Source organism: Ptychodera flava, chromosome 13 (genome assembly GCF_041260155.1).
Source record: "Ptychodera flava strain L36383 chromosome 13, AS_Pfla_20210202, whole genome shotgun sequence".
In the NCBI taxonomy this organism is placed as follows: Eukaryota; Metazoa; Hemichordata; class Enteropneusta; family Ptychoderidae; genus Ptychodera; species Ptychodera flava.
Genome location: NC_091940.1, coordinates 25,654,870 through 25,673,744, shown reverse-complemented (window position 1 = coordinate 25,673,744; position 18,875 = coordinate 25,654,870). Strand labels below are relative to the sequence as shown.

General features: G+C 39.2%; 1 protein-coding gene across 2 annotated transcripts in view; it reads right to left on the bottom strand.

Annotated features, from left to right (window-relative positions):
- The window catches only part of LOC139147963 (low-density lipoprotein receptor-related protein 12-like), a 36,015-nt gene that overhangs the window by 16,358 nt on the left and 782 nt on the right, over window positions 1-18,875 (bottom strand). For both annotated transcript variants that reach the window (XM_070719216.1, XM_070719217.1), the window contains exons 2-5: window positions 18,476-18,700; window positions 16,056-16,195; window positions 10,785-11,049; window positions 3,088-3,258 (exon numbers count right to left, since the gene is read on the bottom strand). In XM_070719216.1, coding sequence (XP_070575317.1) covers window positions 3,088-3,258; window positions 10,785-11,049; window positions 16,056-16,195; window positions 18,476-18,647 — 748 coding nt within the window. In that variant the 5' untranslated portion in view covers window positions 18,648-18,700. The remainder of the gene's footprint in view (window positions 1-3,087; window positions 3,259-10,784; window positions 11,050-16,055; window positions 16,196-18,475; window positions 18,701-18,875) is intronic.

Here is an 18,875-nt window from a genome sequence, read left to right as displayed (position 1 = left end):
TGATCCATAAATAATTCACCTCTACCGTCTCTGTATTCGATAACGCTAAATTACTGTTACTCATGTATCTCCATGGTCTCTTTTTACAAAATGGACGCCATCAATACAACGGCCACGTGTACATTTTGATCTTTGAAAGCTTACTGTACAGAGAGGTCATACGTGGTTCCTTCGGATCACATTAGTCGGTGGAATTAATGTCAGAGTTATAGTAATGATCGTTAGATTCCCGGCTGATCTCTCTATCTTTCTTCTCCTTCTGAGAAAGTCTGCAATTCTAAGCTACTAATAATTCCCTTTCAGCGATTCGCTGAAGGTAATGATTTGTTTAATGCCTCTTTAAGGCATTACGGTGAGCGATTGAAATGTACTGGAGATTACACGGACACAGAGACGGAAATAAGCGCGTGGCTAATACCTGAAAACAGCTTCTGTACGTATTTGGCAGAAACGAAGTGGGAATGGTCGACAAGTGAGCCACTGTGAACCCCAAGCAATTCTCGTCGTGTCGATTTCTCATTTTCATTACAGGAATGTATGCACCTAGTCTATCTCTCAAAATTTGTTGCAAACCACGGGGACACACACACACATACATACATACATACATACATACACATGTATCACCCCTATTTGTAACAATCAACCCTATTTGTAACAAAACTTAATTTTCAAAAAAACTTTGTCGTATTTGTTGAAATTTTAATAAAATATGCATATTTGTATGTTTGGGGACAATTTTCTTTTTTTTTCCTAGTCAAAACTCATTTTTCCGAAACTGCTTTTGTTAAAAATTGGGTTGATTGCTACAAATAGGGGTGACATGTCAACCCTATTTGTAACAATCAACCCTATTTGTAACAAAACCTAATTTTCAAAGAAACTTGGCCGTATTTGATGAAATCTTGATGAAATATACATATTTATATGTTTAGGGCAATTTTCTTTTTTTTCCATGTCGAAACTCATTTTTTTCCGAAAATGATCGTTAGATTAAATTTCGTTGTGCAGGTTCCTAGGGATAAGAGCCCTACTCGTAAGATATTATCAAGTCGTGCAGATACATGCCAAAAGTTTGTTTCGGGGCAATTTTCACCAATTTCGGTCAAAAATGTTTAAAATCTTGTTTTCTAACCAAAATCTTACTAAATCTATATGGAGTTAAATTTTGTTACAAATATAGGGTTGATTGTTACAAATAGGGTTGACACGTCTCTCTCTCTCTCTCTCTCTCTCTCTCTCTCTCTCTCTCTCTCTCTCTCTCTCTCTCTCTCTCTCACCCACACACAAACAGGAAAACTGCAAACGAGTACCGTAACAGAAGAAATGATTCCATGTGAAAAATAGCCTCACCATCTCCAGGAAATATGCAATTTTCGGAAGAGAGGATGTGGATGAATATAGCCTCTAGCTAAATAGCGTTGAAATTGGCCATATATAGACCAAGGAATACAATTCTGACTTCTCTTTCAAGCGGTTAATTGATACGCGAGTTGTAGAAAACTAACAAATTTCCTGTGGATATATTTCTTAATGACATTTTGTTGTGTGTTAGCGACGTTAGAATGGACTTTCATTTCTCTTGAAATTAAAATACCCACTTTGATTTTTATCAATGCACGAATAGTATTCTTAATTGAATACTGAAATCACTGCAATTTCATATATTTAGCCCTGTCCTGGGAAAAAAGAGTTAATGGGTATTTCAGTATTTCTCATTTCGTCACTTTCCCATTTTGTTGAATGTTTAATAACGACTTTCCTCTTGAGTCATTTATTGATATTACCCTACGTTGTTAAAAAACACTTTATTTGAAATAAATTTCCAAGGCTCACACTTATTAAAGCTTCATGAGCTGTATCTTTTTGCTATTTTTTAAAACTTTTGTTCTGTGGTTTCCCTACACTTTCTGTGTGGAATCCCTAAACTGTAATTTAATGCATTAATACCTTGTATTTAGCATATCAACACAACCTATATGAGTATAATCTGCATTGTTATTGTTGAAATTGTGCTAAAGTCTGGACTAGAATCCATTTGTAAACAGTAAACAATGATCACTACACACATACAAGCTGTGTTGACAAAAAGAATACTCGAAATTTCAGCATGGCAAATGGATTAGGGTCAGACACGGTAGTTGATATACAGAAGCAGAATACTGAAAAACTTGCCACAAGTTACAGCTTACGTCCCTTTAAACCTGGCGGAATGTGGTTTCGTCACTAGCATTGTTACCGGAAATCTTAGTTTTACCCGGTTGTAACTTCTTTCGCCCGCATCAGATTGAGGATGCATACAAACAAATCGAGGCGGCTTCCACGAAACTGAACATCTTTTCAATAAACAATTGAGGCGTTCCTCGTCTGAAGAGTGAATAAATCAACGAAGGGCGGTCTTCAGCCCTGACATTGCCATTTCACGGTATAGAAGTCAAGCCTCTGTAAGGGAGCAATATAGGATCGTACCAATACTTTGGTTTGAAACTGTTCAAGTGCATTGAAGCAGCATGCGACGTTGAGTGTGACATGGTGATCACAAAATAACGCATTTCACGGTGACGCTCACCAACAGTGTTTGTCAAACACTTCGAGCACAAGTATGAATACAAATAGCACTTCAACGCGAATAATCATGCTCAGTAACTGCACCATGGTTGTAAAGATTGTAAAAACCGTAAAATGTTGGACAGCCATCGGTACTTTATATACTTACTTATGCTTCTGTGATAGCATTTGTGATATTTCGGTGACCCCCTCGACAGTTAAAGTCGTAAAAATCATGAGTCGTTGTGCCACAGTTATATGGCTCTTGGTGAACCTGATCGTTATTACTTTCTGTGTCAGGGAAACATACATTGCCAGGACTTTCAAATGTTTTCGTATTGCCTGTTACGCAAATTCATCGAACCTCATGGACACAAAGAAGTGCGTAATTGAGGTAAGAAGGCTACATGATATGATGAAATTCACATTCAAAGATGACGACGCCTAAGAGTTCCCGTTGTTACAGAAACTTTTGACCAAATAAGGTGCGTGGCGTGGTGTTCTATAAATATGACATGCTGCCGGGAAGAACGCCCTTACCTGTGAACACTTTCAGTTTTACGTCAAAGAATTCAATCTTCACGCCGTCGAAGCCGGGCCTTGGAGGAATCAACACTTTACAGAAACTGTGACTGGGGTACTCGTTGCTAGGATAACCTCTGTGAGAGAGCAGCACTCCGTTACTCGCCATAGCGGTGACGTCATCACAAACTGAGTTGGGAAAAGAGAATATAACTTATTGAACATTGTGCGTTAGTATTCAATTTCACATAAGACTAATATAATCTCACACCCCCAAGGACCTAGGAACAGATTTCTCATAAGAATTTGGGACATTTTGTATCACACGAGTTGCAGGCGAGTGTGAGAAATATGATTCAAGGTCCTTGGTGTGTGAGATTCTGTGTCTTACACGCCATTGGATAATATTTTGCACGTGGAGCGAAAGGCCTTTTCTTATCCAATCAGAGCTCGTGTAATAATATACTGCTTTTCGTATAAGCGCATTTGTACAGAGTGTGAGACGATTCCTGAAAGTGTGTGATCAATTTTTCCCACATCGTCGATCCCACACTCCCAGCGGCCAGGAATGTGAGACAAAATATCTCCAACGAGTGTGAGAAATCTGATCCTAGGTCCTTGGTGTGTGAGATTCCTTTTCTCACATGACTACAAATGCGTAAAATTCACACTGGAAACATTGATGATTATTTCAACTGTCAGTGACCATCCTACTTCGTGGCCATAAATTATTGCGCGTCACTATATAGTCCCCTATCATATACCCATGCCCATATTGCTACATCCTAGTGACGTTCAACGTAAAATATCAGCCGTGATATTTCACGGTAAACGTCGACATATGCACGATGAACGTCATCAGTTTTAGAGTTTTCCCGAACTACATTAGCAGTTTGTTGGTAAACAACGTAAACAACAAAATGGCTGCCGCTCCCCGCCTGTGAAGCGATGTCGCCGACGTAAAAACTTGAAGGGCTTCGAGGAACACGGGTATTTCTGGTTGCAAAATACGGAAATATCACGTTGAGTCTTGAAATGTTTTCCCATGGTATTTTTTTTTGGTCAAGTTCAAGCAAACATTCTGCCGTTCGCACGGCGCCGGCACTGTGCACCACAGGGACGCGTTATCTTTCGAATGACGAATGTTGGTACAATGAGTAGCCGTTTTCGAACATTTTGACTCGATCTTTTACAACATTTGTTTTCCGTGTTTGCTTGTTCACAATAACATATCAATTATTAATGAATATTTATATTTCCGTCTGATTGTAAAAATAGTATTTTCAAGATTAAGTGCTTTGCCACTGTTCTTATATAAAACACCAAGGGAGGACACAAAGCGGACACCTGAAAGAAAACTGCTCTGTACGTCAATCATTTCAAACGGAAACTGTCATTGGACAGGTGGCGCGTGGTTCATCGGAACGCGTACGGTCTGTACGTTACCACGTACGACTCGCGCTCGAACCTTAGTAAAAATCACTGAAATATGAAAAAATGACCCAAAAGATATTCCACACTTCGCATATTGTTAGACAGGCACTAGGTTTAATTAGTTGTACGCATATGTCTTACTTTAATGCCATGAAACAGTCGAAAACTGTGCGAGATTCACACTTCCGGGTTGAAACACTGGGACGTCGTTTGCAATGTTTGTATTTGCACATACTTACGTCATAGGAAAGCCGGCACTTCATAGCCAATCAGCACTCGAGAAATCTATTGCGACATCGCGACCTGTAATTTGCATACAGAGCAGTTTTCCCTTCGTTCAAGCAGTGAAATTACACTCCGTTTCAAATGACAAACGCACTATTTGGTAATGTTACCGGAAAAATTATTTATTTGACGTAAGAAATGGCCATAACTATTGGTTTTGTTGGCATATAACCCGTTACAATGTAGATTTTCCCAAACGGTCTTGTTCGGTGTCCACCCTTGGATTTCTTATGAGTAAGAGTGTGTGTACAACTATTCATAGTACCCAAATTCGCAAGAGGTTGCAGCGTGCGCGTGACACAGCTGGGAATATAACGCGTCCCTGTGCTGTGCACGGTCTCCACCGAACAGGTAGTGAGCGCGTGGCGTGACAGCGATGTCGCGCGCGCGACGACTGTTGACATGGCAACTCTAAAGGTAAACTAACAAAATGGCGTCCCCTCTCTGCGCGAGCTCCGTGCCGTACGACGATCGAAATCAGGATAGATTTAAAGCTGAGCAGTGTTTGATCGGTTACAGTTGTTATAGCATATTGCACCTTAAATTGTTCCTTCTGTATGACGATTTTTGTATCCCGGTGTCTTTCTTCTTGGGTTTCATTGAGATATGGACGATGTCGCGCGTGATGTTGACATCTTCGTCGTATACTTTATGAATGAAGCCTGTTCACATAAACATTATGATATTTATGCGCAAGGCGTAATAAAGTAAAGCCTCAAAATTAAAGGTTTTTCGTTCTATTAGTAAAAATTCCCTAAAATTATGGGCATGGGTATATGATAAATCGGTTATTACCCAATATCGCCTGTTCCTTGTGTCGTATCAGCATTCGTGTCATTTGTGCTGCGTCAGACACTCGACTCTGTCTCGTGTCTGACGCAGCACAAATGACACGAATGCTGATACGACACAGGAACAGGCGATATTGGGTAATAACCTCTAAAAATTTGTCTTAGGTCACACGTTACGCCTACGGGCGGAATATTGGCGATTTCGCAATCAAGTAAGCTACTATTTGAATAGTTATTTGGAAATTCGACCATCTTTTGTGTGCCGATCACCGACGAAGTACAATATTATCCCAAAACGTGACATCGCTGTCGTCTGCCACTGCACCGTGACCAGCTGCTTACTTTGTAGTTCCGGTCCGTGTGCTACTCATCGCGCCATTGTATAATATTTTGCATTTGGAGTGAAAGGCCGTTTATTATCCAGTCAGAATCCGTGTAATATATACCGCTTTCATGTACGCGCATTTGCACAGTGTGGGACGATTTCAGAGAGTGTGGAATCATCCCACACTCACAGTAGCCAGGAATGTGAGAAGTTGCCTTTCCTGCCGAGCCGTTATTTCTGTGATTGTTGGACGTCCTTGTTACTGTTGTTTTTCTGACATCTAAAATAGTTCAGTTGTCTGAGCACTACTCTCCTTGACTTTAATAGGCCTATCAGCATATCAAAACGATTTAGAAAACACAGTAGTGTTCAGCTTCCTCAATTTGATTCGCTTGGGAGGTAAAGGCGTTACAAGGCACGTGCACACCACGTGCATATCACGTGCGGCAACTTTTCAAAGGACGATCAGAAGCCAGCTTCACGAGACACTTCTGCACGAATTTTGATACGAAACAACCGTAAGCAGGTGGTGTCGTAGGATTGTGACTATTCCACTTACAGCACGTTTTCAAGTCGTGTCGTCATGGCAACGATAATCAAGCAACTGTGTCCACGTGTCGGCGAAAAATATGATATGGTCGGCTCAGTGTCTGCCTGTGAGCTTCAATAAACCTCACGGTGGAATTCGAAACCGAGTCAGCGATGAGTTTTTACAGTCTCCGTGTGCATGTATAACTGTGTATTACACACCAGAATATCACGATTTCGTCGCCTACACTAATAGTGTATGTGTCTGCAGGTATCGAATATCTCCCGCCCACACGCCCGGGCTAGTATCACTGAGCATAAAACACTGCAAAAATGAAAGTAGCCCTGATTGTGACAAATAAAATAGGCGCCAGGGCATAGTGAATATTTTTCTGTTTCTGCCCATGCTGTGAGCTCTTACTGTAGACTACAGTACATTGTACGAAGAAAAAGGGTTGAACGTCCTGCCTGGCTTTTTGAATTCCAAGAGTTCGCCTTCGTACAGCAACGCCTTATGCTAAAACCCATTTGACTCCTGCTCGATACAAGGTAGGGTTTAATGGCTAACTCCCTGATGGAAATCATGTTTATCAGACTGAGTATTTTATCCTTAAACACATTTGAAGTCTGTGCGTGTTCTTAATGTTATATCCATGACGTCACTATCATTTCCAAGACAAAATTTGTTATAATGGAGAAGAGGACTCGTGGAATCTCACACACATGCACATGGATAATATAAACTTATTTGCTATAGTGTCATCTGTATTGCCTCTGCACAAACGTAATAAAGACAAATCTAGAAGAACTGAATTCGTTTGTTGATGCCGCTTATATTGTATCTTTTCATGTATTATCAAAAATATGTCAAAGTCAACACACGTATATGCGTCAGCATTTGCGAAGGAAAATGCAATTTGTGCTTTTAACAAAACTGCACTGCATTCTGGGAGTTGTGTGTGAACAGTACACGCTATAGTGGCAAAGCTCTCCGGCGTTATTGAAACTCTCAATATTTTCCTGTAACCTTGCCGTATAATAAGAGACATGACTGACTCCGATGACCCGATGATTTTAACTCTGAATGTCGAATAGCGCTCAGAAACACATTTGCATTAGCCATCAATTTTTAATATAGCTTTAAGGCATTCACACGGTGAATGTGACACTCGCGTCAAACTCAAATATTATTGAAACAAGATTCATATTAAAGAATTGATGTAGTGTAGCGCGCGCGTTGTATTCTAAAACCGAGAGAGCACCAAGTGGGCGTGATGGTCTAGAGGTTTTTATGTAGACCCACCATCTTTCAGGTTTTACCCGCCGCAGGGTGTGAACATACATGTTTTTTTAATATTTGTAAATGCAGGTATCATTCCCATCGCAGCCCCATGCCATTGCGGCCTCCTCAGCATGCGAACGACCATCTTATCAATTTAGACACATTAGAAACCTGGCTTATAGCTACATTAATTCTGCTATGAGGAAATGCATATACATTAACCCCTTGACCCTGTCAAAGGCATATATCTTTCGAATCGTGTTTAAGATACCAAACACATCATATATTTTAGTGCGGTAGCCAAATGGCTGCATCAATGAAACCTATTGGGAGATCTATAAAAATTCCGCTTTCTTCGTCGATCAAATTTTAAAGTTATGTATCGTCGGAAGGTCGCTCGGGTCGAAGTCAAAATGGCGCGTCCTTCGCGAAATGCCTGCCCGTTTTGCATTGCCCTCCAAGGAAAAGATCATGATAGCTGTGATTTTTGACAAGCTGTCCGGGTTGAAAGAAAATAAGCATAATCACTTTCCTTCACATGACTCGATATGTCAACTGCACTGAACGTTCCCGGTCATTCGACCGAGAATTTTTGAGTGGAGACGGCAAAACGCACAGTAATGTGTACTGGATGCACGAAGCTAACTAGTTCACTGAAACACAAATGTTTTGAATCCAGTACACGATTCTCTGTTCTTATGTCAGACTTAATGTTGTGAAGGGTAAATTCGTCTTTCTGCTAGTTTTCAAAAGTGAAAAAAATGGGTCAATTGCCTCTGAAGTCGGGACCTAAAAATTATGATCTTCAATTGCCCATTTGGGAAAATCCTTACTTTAATCACTCTGACGGTGTTCTTTCCATTTGCTATCTGATGGACAAACAAATGGGCCTAAAAGCCTTTCAATTATAGCCCGCAATAATAGTCTTCCAACATAATAAATTGCAATATTTCAGAGACTGTTGTTTCATTATGAAATTTCTGATTGAGTAATTTCTAGGTGCATACTTATACTTTGTCATCCGTATCGATCGAGTGGTAACAGTCCACTGTGAAAAGTGTTTTCGGCATCTGCAGTTCGCACTGTCCTGGATTGCCGCCTCCAGATTTTGCTGCTAACGCATGCGCAGTAATGGGATTAGCAAATTACAGTGGACGGCAGCCACTTAGTGATGACGATGTCGAAGTATTTCTGCGTCTTTATGTGTTATTGTATGCTGATGACACTATTGTACTTGCAGAATCTGCTGAGGAGTTGCAAAATGCCCTCAATGCTGTATATACCTATTGTAATAACTGGCACCTTACGGTTAACACAAGTAAAACTAAGGTTATTTTTTCGAAGGGTAAAGTTAAAAAGCACAAGTTTACTTTTGGCAAAGACTCTATTGAAGTCTGTGATGACTACACATATCTAGGCACACTCCTTTATTACAATGGTAAATTTATAAAAGCAATTGATAAACAGGTCAATCAGGCCAGGCGTGCCATGTATAGTCTAAAAGCCAAGGCCCAGCGTCTTAATCTCCCTGTTGACATCCAGTGCGAGTTATTTGATGTTTTTGTCACACCTATACTCTTGTATGGGTATGAAATTTGGGGATATCAAAATCCCAAACAAATTAACACATTCTATAATAAGTACCTGAAAAATCTTTTAAGGGTCAATACTAGAACAGCGAACTGTATGGTTTACGGAGAATTGGGAAAAAACAGTATGGATATTATTATTGAAAAGCGTATGATTAATTTTTGGATACACTTGATATCTTCCAAAGAGAGTAAATTGTCTTGTTCCATGTTTAGATTATTGAAGTCCATGCATGATAACAACAGCTATAAATCGCCTTGGATTGTAAAAATCAAAAGTGTTCTTGACAAGTGTGGTTTTTCTAATATCTGGTATGACTATAAAAATGTAAACAAGAAATGGTTGAAACACAGTTTGGAGTTGCGAATGAAAGATATCAGCATTCAAAATTGGCACAGCGAGGTCCAAAAAAATACTTTATGTACAAACTATCGTATCTTCAAGAATGAGTGTATCTTTGAATACTACCTATCTAAGCTCAACGCAACGGACAGAATTAATTTCACTAAATTTCGTTGTGGTAGCCACAAACTTCCTATTTCCAACCGTTACCAAAATAATTTTAGTAATATTTGTACTTTGTGTAACTCAGGCAAAATTGGTGATGAAATGCACTATATATTAGAATGTCCTGCTTTAAATAATGAAAGAAAAATTATGTAAAAAGTTATTATTATACACGTCCTAACACTGTCATGTTCGAGAATCTCTTCAAAAGTAAGAATTTGCATGATCTCTCAAAATTAGCGAAATTCGCCAACCTCATTATGAACAAGTTTAAGTTGTTTTTTCTACTTTATTTATGTATTTTTCCGTATGTGCATGTAATTGTTCTACTACTAGTGCTATTTTTAAATATATTTTAAAGTTTTTTATTAGAACTTTTTTTCATTGTATTTATCTGTTTGGAGATTTTGATGTAAATGTACTCTCATACCTCGAAAGGGGTCGTAGAGCTCAATAAAATTATTATTATTATTATTATTACGACCACGGTAAGGTTGGGGCAGCCACATTATGATTTTGGTTTTGTTTTTAAGTAGTATGCACCTCGGAAGGGGAAGACTTAAACTTTTGCCCAAATTTCACTCGATGAAACTTTCAACGATTCTTACCAAATCAAGAATCCGGGGTCACCGTGCAATATCTTTCACCACAGAAACAAATTACCTTACATTTACCGATGTTTGAAATTCAAAATGGCCGCCATCCGCGTGTTACCTCTATAGGGGAAAATATAATTTTCTAATTTCGAAAAACTTAGACGATAAAAATTCTTCTTTGAAATGAAACCCAACAAGTGGTAGACCAAGGAATTATTGGAAATAAATTAATAGCCCGAAAATCTGTACCCTAGCCGCATGGAAGAAATTATATTACTGTTTACAGTTTTTTCTAGTTTTTGAGCAAACTTTTATGTAAGGTAAGCCCGCTAAGTTGGTTTTTCGTTTTGTTTCATGTAAAATCGTTTACAACTTACTTGTATAGGTATTATTTCGTTGGTCACCGCTTTCATTCCAATCAAAGATGAAGTACTCTAATTTGAACCCCTTGGCGGTCCCAATGCCGTCCGTCTTGAAGACGATGTACGCGTCGGAGGAGTTCGCGGTGACCGCCGGGAGGGAGTTTTGAAACCCGCACAGCGTTCTGAGAAGGGGTCCATCGTCGCTAACTCCATCGTATATTTCAATAACATCGGATTCGCATTCTTTGGACTGTTCCAGCTCTAACGTTATGAATTGAATCTGTAGGAGAAAGGCAGATGTAATGAAATCGGTTGTTAGTGTTTATTAAAAGCGTAAAAAATACCTATGATACAAAAAGAACTTCCTTTCACTTTACTAATGACGAGGCCATTTTTCACAAACCCTTCATCATCTTACGTCATTTTCGTCTGCATGAATCCCCAGTAAGATTGAGCATTCTCTGCAGCTTTGTAACAGGGAATCATATCCACAAATTTTCGTCATGGATTATGTAAGATCCTTTTTTCTGAATAATTACTTTTATCTGGATGTATTTCTGTATCTTTCACGGTGTTGCTGTATTTTATGTGAATTCTGTTTGTTTGTTTTCGTTGTAACTGTTATATATTTATTGTTTTTGTATAATAGTTTTATTTTGAAACGAACCTGTTATTGGGGCAACCTGTTGGTTCGAGATTAAATATTAACAAATATATGAATTTGTACCGAATTGCCTGTGTAGCTCATATCCCAGCAAACCTGCGTCGATCGAGAACCAAAACGGTAAACAAAACACTACAATGTACGACACTACCACACACAATTACACGGGGACGAACGATCATATAGGGTCACGAAGATTGCCTTTCCTGACTATCAGCTTCTGACTTTGTCATCCATCTTCGTAACCAACTTGGAGAATTTGTTGCGAATTGCAAATATCATTTGTGGAAGTGATTTGGTATTGCACTTCTAATATTGCGTTGTCATAAACCTCTACCCAAATGAGAGACAGTAGTGACACTGGTCTCAGCACGTGCCAGTGCACGCTACGATCTCGTCCGTTTTGGCGGGAACTTATACGTGAAAAGACGTCCTCGCATTTTGAGCGATTTGAAAAATTACGCAGTAAACTTGCATGGACTTATGATTCATTGAAGAAAATATCATATTAAATAATTTGATATTTTGAAATAGCCTCGGTTTATATTATTAGACGGGCTGTTCAGCGATGAGTGGAGGACAAGTTCAAAGGCAAGGTTTGTCTCCACAAAATCCTCGACAAAAGCGTGCTGCCACTACAGACAGTCGCTAGGCAGCTCCTGATTTAATTGAAGAAGAAAAAAAACGCATACTTTTACTAATGAAATAATGGATATTTCGCCAAAGGACTTTATTTCAATAACCTACGCGTTCTCTTTATTTACGCATTTTTTAAGTATTCGAAGTACATTTGATATTTTGATCATGTACCGCGACCTCAATGTTCTATGCTTTTAACCCATGAAACAACAGATGTGAGATCTCATTGAAAAATCACTGCCCGCCATCGAGAGTTTCACTCTATCAACGCTGCGCAAATACCAAATATCAATGTAATATCTCATCTAAGGTACATTATATATATATATATATATATATATATATATATATATATATATATATATATATATATATATATATATATTATATATATAAGCAGTTTCAGTTGCTATCCATCACAATTCAAGAAGAGCAAAGAGGGGATATTTTTAATGGCTCTGTGCGTTGGATAGCATTAACGTGAGCCTCCATTATTTGTTGTCTGCCCTACCCTGATCTCGTTCAGACTCAACTCGCAATCTCTTGCTATATGCGCTTCGATGCAGTTCTCATATGGCCAACAGATGATCATTTGGAACCGTAAAGCTGAATGTTGTTTCTTCAGAGCTTTTAATCACACACGGCTCATTCTAATTCTGTATCAATGACTACACACTGTGACTAAATGTATGTACGTCGATTACTTGAAAGATAGGATAGGGTGTGGCTGTCAACAGCAGTTTCTGTGTTTTCATGTGCATGCTTGCAAGGGAGACGCAATCTCTGAGCCCTACTGCCTGGACCAAGTGCCTTTAAACTTTAGAGTAAACAATTACTTTGGAAGAATGGTTGATTCCTGCCTGGTGGCCACACTGTCATGATTTTGGCTGCTATTCAGACATACCTTGGCCAACATTTGCACGAACCAACGATTGAAAATCTGATATACTTCTTCGGTTATTTTTGCGAAGAGCTATTACGGTCGTCTCGTGGTCAATTTGTCATAATTTTTCATGAAATAGCTTTTCCTGGACCATTTAAGAGCCACTGCTTATATATATAATCTGTCCCAAGGACACTACATTATGATTCGTTGAACAATTCTTTATATCAGGTAAAAGTCAATATGGCTGCCGCTTGGCCATTTTTTCCAATACCTTTACGTCAATTATTCACATCCTGCCAGTATAAATTTACCTCAAATGACCTACAAGAACATCTCATTGTGACCTTCATAGACAGGCATCAATATGTTTCATTCTACAGGTAAATTTGGCAGTTCAGCAGTATAATTTCGGAACAACATTGAATGTTTAGCCTAAAACTAGTGAAAGGTCACCGTTCTTTGTCCAGTAATTTGGAAGCACTGATACCTTTCAAAGTTTGAATAACAATAATTTACTATTATAATATGGATCTGTTTTTGGCGGGATAAGACACTGAAGAACAACGCGTGAGCTGTGGTTTGTTCAAGTGCACGTTTCCGTCCGCAGATTCTCTAACGATATCGCTAACATCTCATTCAAGCACGGTCACTCTATGCGTGACCGTGATTCAACGGACAACGATTGCAAGTTCCGATATTATTTCACTATTTTTGTTCTACAAAACAAGTGCACTGTTTCGTTATTATTCCCATGACGTATGTTGAAATACAAGTATAAATTCTACCTTCACGACGTATCGTGTTCGCAATATGCAACTAGTGCCGAATGAATTCAAGTCCGGCCCAGCATTCAATTGTCAAACAACAAGATTATACATCAGTCACACACACATTCTGCGTAGACAAGTTTGCACACTAGACACTTAGACATAGTTTTAAGAGTCGAACAAGAAACTTTATTTCACAAACGGAGCAAATTACGTGCCGGGAAATACATCTAAAATGACAGCTAATGGAGCTTCAACGAATGAAATAGGTATTCGTTTTCAAAAAACCACGCAGTATGCATGAGATGCCTGCGGGCGCGAATTTATGTCCCTTTACGTTTGACATGTGTCTTCACACAATTTCAATCGTGATTTGAAACGTTGACGTGTTTGACAGTACGCCTCGAACACAGTTTTTAACTCAGGGCTGAAGGTTGATTGCCAATCAACCTGTTATCAGGTTGAACTGGTGACGTTACAGATTTCTTGCGATAATTGCTACTCGCCGTGTGCTTTTTATCGGGTCCTGGGTCTCCCTCAATTAACCCCTATTGCACTGCATTGGTCGTGAGAACACGAAGTAGGGATTCAATTACACAGCAAGCTATCGGCTTAGTCCAAATTATACGTACGAAAAGTCCTTCGCAAACTACTCAACGAGAGCCCATGAGCAGGTACTACAGACGCTTTCTGTACCGTTCTGTCTCGCAGAGATGGTGAGTGCCGCACTCTTTCAGTTGTCCATGATGAACAAATCAAAACGACTCTTTTCATTGACGTGTAGGCACACTCTTTAATTCCTTTCTTAGCCAAAATTCGGCAACTGCGTGAGACTGACTCACTACAGGTAATGATAGAACAACTATAATATATTATATAATCCTGTGTGCATGATATGCTTCAATTGTCAGGTTTCTTAAGCACTACATGAATGCTTCTGCAGCGAATGGGGTGCAGAATTCAATTTATGTCACTGTTCAGCATGGGCAAGATGCAGCATTGCTGCAATCAAGTTTGGCGGGCAATAAAACTCAAAAATCTCCAATATGTACACAAACACGACAGGTAACGCAACTTGATCAATTTATCCAGAACCACCTTGTATATAAGTACTTTACGTGACCTATGCTCCAGTCGAACGGGTTTTGATATCAATTTTTGATATGCTCGTGACAGGACAGAGGTGCCATCCCGGAGGTTTCTCGTTCGCGCTCATATATGTAAGATGAAGACTGTTAGATGGTGAGTCGGCGGTAATGGGTCACGTGATGGAAAGGGTGATAGTTTTACTTGCATAATCCTCTGTCCATTTTTATCGCGTACGTCATTCAGTGTCAATGACCAATCAGAGCGAAGTTCACTTTCTCTCTTATTCACAGAACCATCAAGATTGCCATGGTTTGAATTTCTACAAGAATATATATGCTACTTACAAACAAGTCCAAGTTGACCATGAGCGGATAATTACACAATACAGCGATGTGACGCCAACTGGCCATGTTTTGTCGGAAAGAACACGGATTTTGATGGAAACTTGTTTTTAATTTTAGCGGTTAAGACTGAAGAAGCGTTTAATATCATCTGATACATTATTTATGATATGACAGATAATGTACTTTCCTTTTATGAAAATGGTTATAAAAAAACCACTCGCAAAGAATACAATTTTAATTCGGCGTTAAATAACACATACAACACCTGATACCTTTGAAAGGTGGGTCCCTGCAAAAGTGGGGAAAAAGTGCTAGCTGTTAAAATGAGAATAGGGCTTCCTACAATGAAAGAGTCACATCCCATTCGAGAGAAGTTCAAGGCGATGGACTAAATATTCATCACTTTGACTGAAAACACAGTGCGACATTATTCACTTTATGAATCAGGTTGGAGTCGAACAAAGACTAAATTAGGATGCATGAGAGACAGCGACTAGTGCAGTATTTTTAAAATTCAATCACTGCGTTGTCAACGGTCTTCAATCACGGACTCCCTTGATAGTACTGCACAATATCTCTCTCTCTCTCTCTCTCTCTCTCTCTCTCTCTCTCTCTCTCTCTCTCTCTCATTCAGACACTTGCCTTCAATCTCTCCAGTGTCTATAAATCACGCACCTTTCACTGAATATTTGACTGTATATGTCAGAGGTCAGCCTGTCTGTCTTTCGTCTGTCTGTCTCTGTCTCTCTGTCTCTGTCTGTCTGTCTGTCTGTCTGTCTGTCTGTCTGTCTGTCTATATCTATCGTTCTCCTCTTCTTACACAACACTAATCTCAAACAAAACACCAAACCTCTGGCTATACAGAACTCACAATGATAAAGTCACGTAAGATCTTACCCATATGGATTTGCCATCTGGCGCTGAAATCCTATAAACACAATGTGCATTATTTGGGTAAAGCATTGGGTAGTTCGGCGATGTTATTTGGTCCACTGACTCGCTGTAAACTCCGCCACATTCGGTAACTGTTCGAGGTTCTGAAAATGCAAGTCAGATTAAAACGTATGTGTTAGTTGCAGAAATGCTTCTAAATGTGGATGTAAACACTATATCTATCCATCCACCCACCTATCCATCCACCTACCTACCTACATGCATACATACATACATACATACATACAAACAAACATACATACATACATACATACATACATACATACATACATACATACATACATACATACATACATACATACATACATACATACATACATACATACATACATACATACATACATACATACATACACCGCATATTTCATATTTTCAGTTTACACAATAGCCTATGTCGATGAATAATTTCGGTCTGATTTGTGCATGGCTTCATTTCTTCATCAAAATGACATCAGTGCGCAAACGCTATGTCATTAGGTGTAAAAGTAGCAAGGGGAAAAGCAAGGGAATTTACGAGACAATCTTATAAAACATTACAATAAGCATTAGCAAAGTGAAATGCACAACGTAGATTAATTCTTGTATTCAACAGTTTAACAAAACAACACAGTTTGTGCTCTCTCTCTCTCTCTCTCTCTCTCTCTCTCTCTCTCTCTCTCTCTCTCACTCTCTCTCTCTCTCTCTCTCTCTCTCTCTCTCTCTCTCTCTCTCTCTCTCTCTCTCTCCTTTCCCTCCTTATGTGCATACAGTTGGATTTACGGAAAACAAAATAGCGTTTGTGTTATTTCATCATTACAAAATAACCCGTGCAGTTAACAAGAATACCCCTATCCGCAGTAATTGTTAACTATCGGGGGACGGAGATGACAGGGAAAGTATATATCGATAGAGCCGACTGATATTAGAATGCGAATAAGATTCAAGACGGATCGGTGTGACATTCCTACATGAATTCAAATTCAGAGCATGCCGTTTGTTTTGCAAACACGGCGTGTCAAGGTGAGTTATAGTCATGTTTTCCATTACGTATAAGACACTCCATGGAATTTAATTATACACTCTAATCACCAGTCAACGGGGCCCTGGATAAGGTTACTAATAAGAGAACCCTTGTCTGCCACATTCGTAAATCGCTAACGCTGATCATCAAATTGTCCTTGTAGTAGAACTGCTTTGATTTCATGAATTTTAGCTTTTCATTTGAAGGGTATATATATATATATATATATATATATATATATATATATATATATATATATATATATATATATATATATATATATATATATATATATATATATATATGAGCGTCTTCACATTGAAAGTTAACTGCTATCGTCCATTTAGTGTAATATGGTGTTTTAAAGGCAAACGTTGGCATCACGGTCCAAGAAACGCTTTACTGTCCGTCGTGTGTATTCTGTGGAATTGTATGTTTTCACGCCAGGCCCTTCGATTTTCATTGTAAGGCCTTTAATTGGCATAAATGACCTACATGCATTTCATAGTGGGAACGATTTTTATCTTCCTTTTGTAGACACAGAACAGACTTAGTAAAATCCGTACAGAAAGCACATCGTGTTCGTAAAAGGCAATTCTAGTCGTGTAGCACTGGTGGCATTGGATTGACACAACTGCTACACAGTAGTGTTCTGCCAAGACATTCTGCGAGACAGAAAGTTTAATTGTACGCGTAAATGCTCTGTATATGGAAGTCTGCTGATGGAGCCTTGATCTGATGAATCAATCTTTCGCAAAGCATTTTCTTCTCGGGAACCCCAGACTTCTAAATGTTGAGGATTGGAGGATATTGATCAGGAACCTCAGCCGGAGGCTAGTTTAATTTTGGTTTTAATATGATTAAAAGGGGTGTCTGTCAACATCGTATTCCAGTTCGAGCGGTAATTAAGAAACACGTTTGCTTCCAGGCATGATTGACAAACAGTAAGTCTTTGTACAATAAAGCCTTTTCGGTGAGTGACCATCATCAGTTATTTATGCTTGCGTTGAACCTATTATATTCAAAGTCTCTTTTTCATTTTTCGTACTATTCTGCGATTACTGTACGTCTCTTTTGTCTCGGTTCCAGTTTTTTAACCTTCGCCTATCATGTAAATCGGCTGTATTAATTGATGTTGAGATATACACTGAGATCAAAGCGAACGTAATAAAGAGGTGAATGGCGACTGGTATGATGTCATCTCTTTCAAATTCGATGGGTCAGATGAATTCACCGACACCGTGTTGGACTTCGAGTAACGCAAAGCCTGGTTGCCTAGTATGGCGCTCTAACGCCAGAAATAGTGAATGCATCCCGTTCTGTTAACGGCGTTTAATTTCTTTGATACAACGTCTTTCCTTACCTCGGAATTTTCTGTTCATGTACCCGTCTTCCTCTAATCCGCTTTGCCATGAGGTTATTTCCGTGGCGGAAGCGACCGCGAGAACAGCTACCAGCAACACAGCAAATGGTCGCGAGCTTCTGTCTCCATGACAACGGTGCAGTGCCTGACTTATCCTCATCGTTGCCGTCATTTTTCGAGGGGGCCAAAGTTCAGCGGCTAGGTTCCCGGGACTCACCTTCCATGCTGTAAAAGAAAAGACAAGTGGCAACTAAGCTTGCAGGAAAAACATCTGCAACATAAACTAGCTTTTCGGAGCACTGTGAGACAAAAAAAAAACATATGGACACAGAGAGTAGTCTCAGAGAAAACGAATGAGTTACTTCTTACTCAGGCTTTCCAACTTCCCCTATCTGTGCAT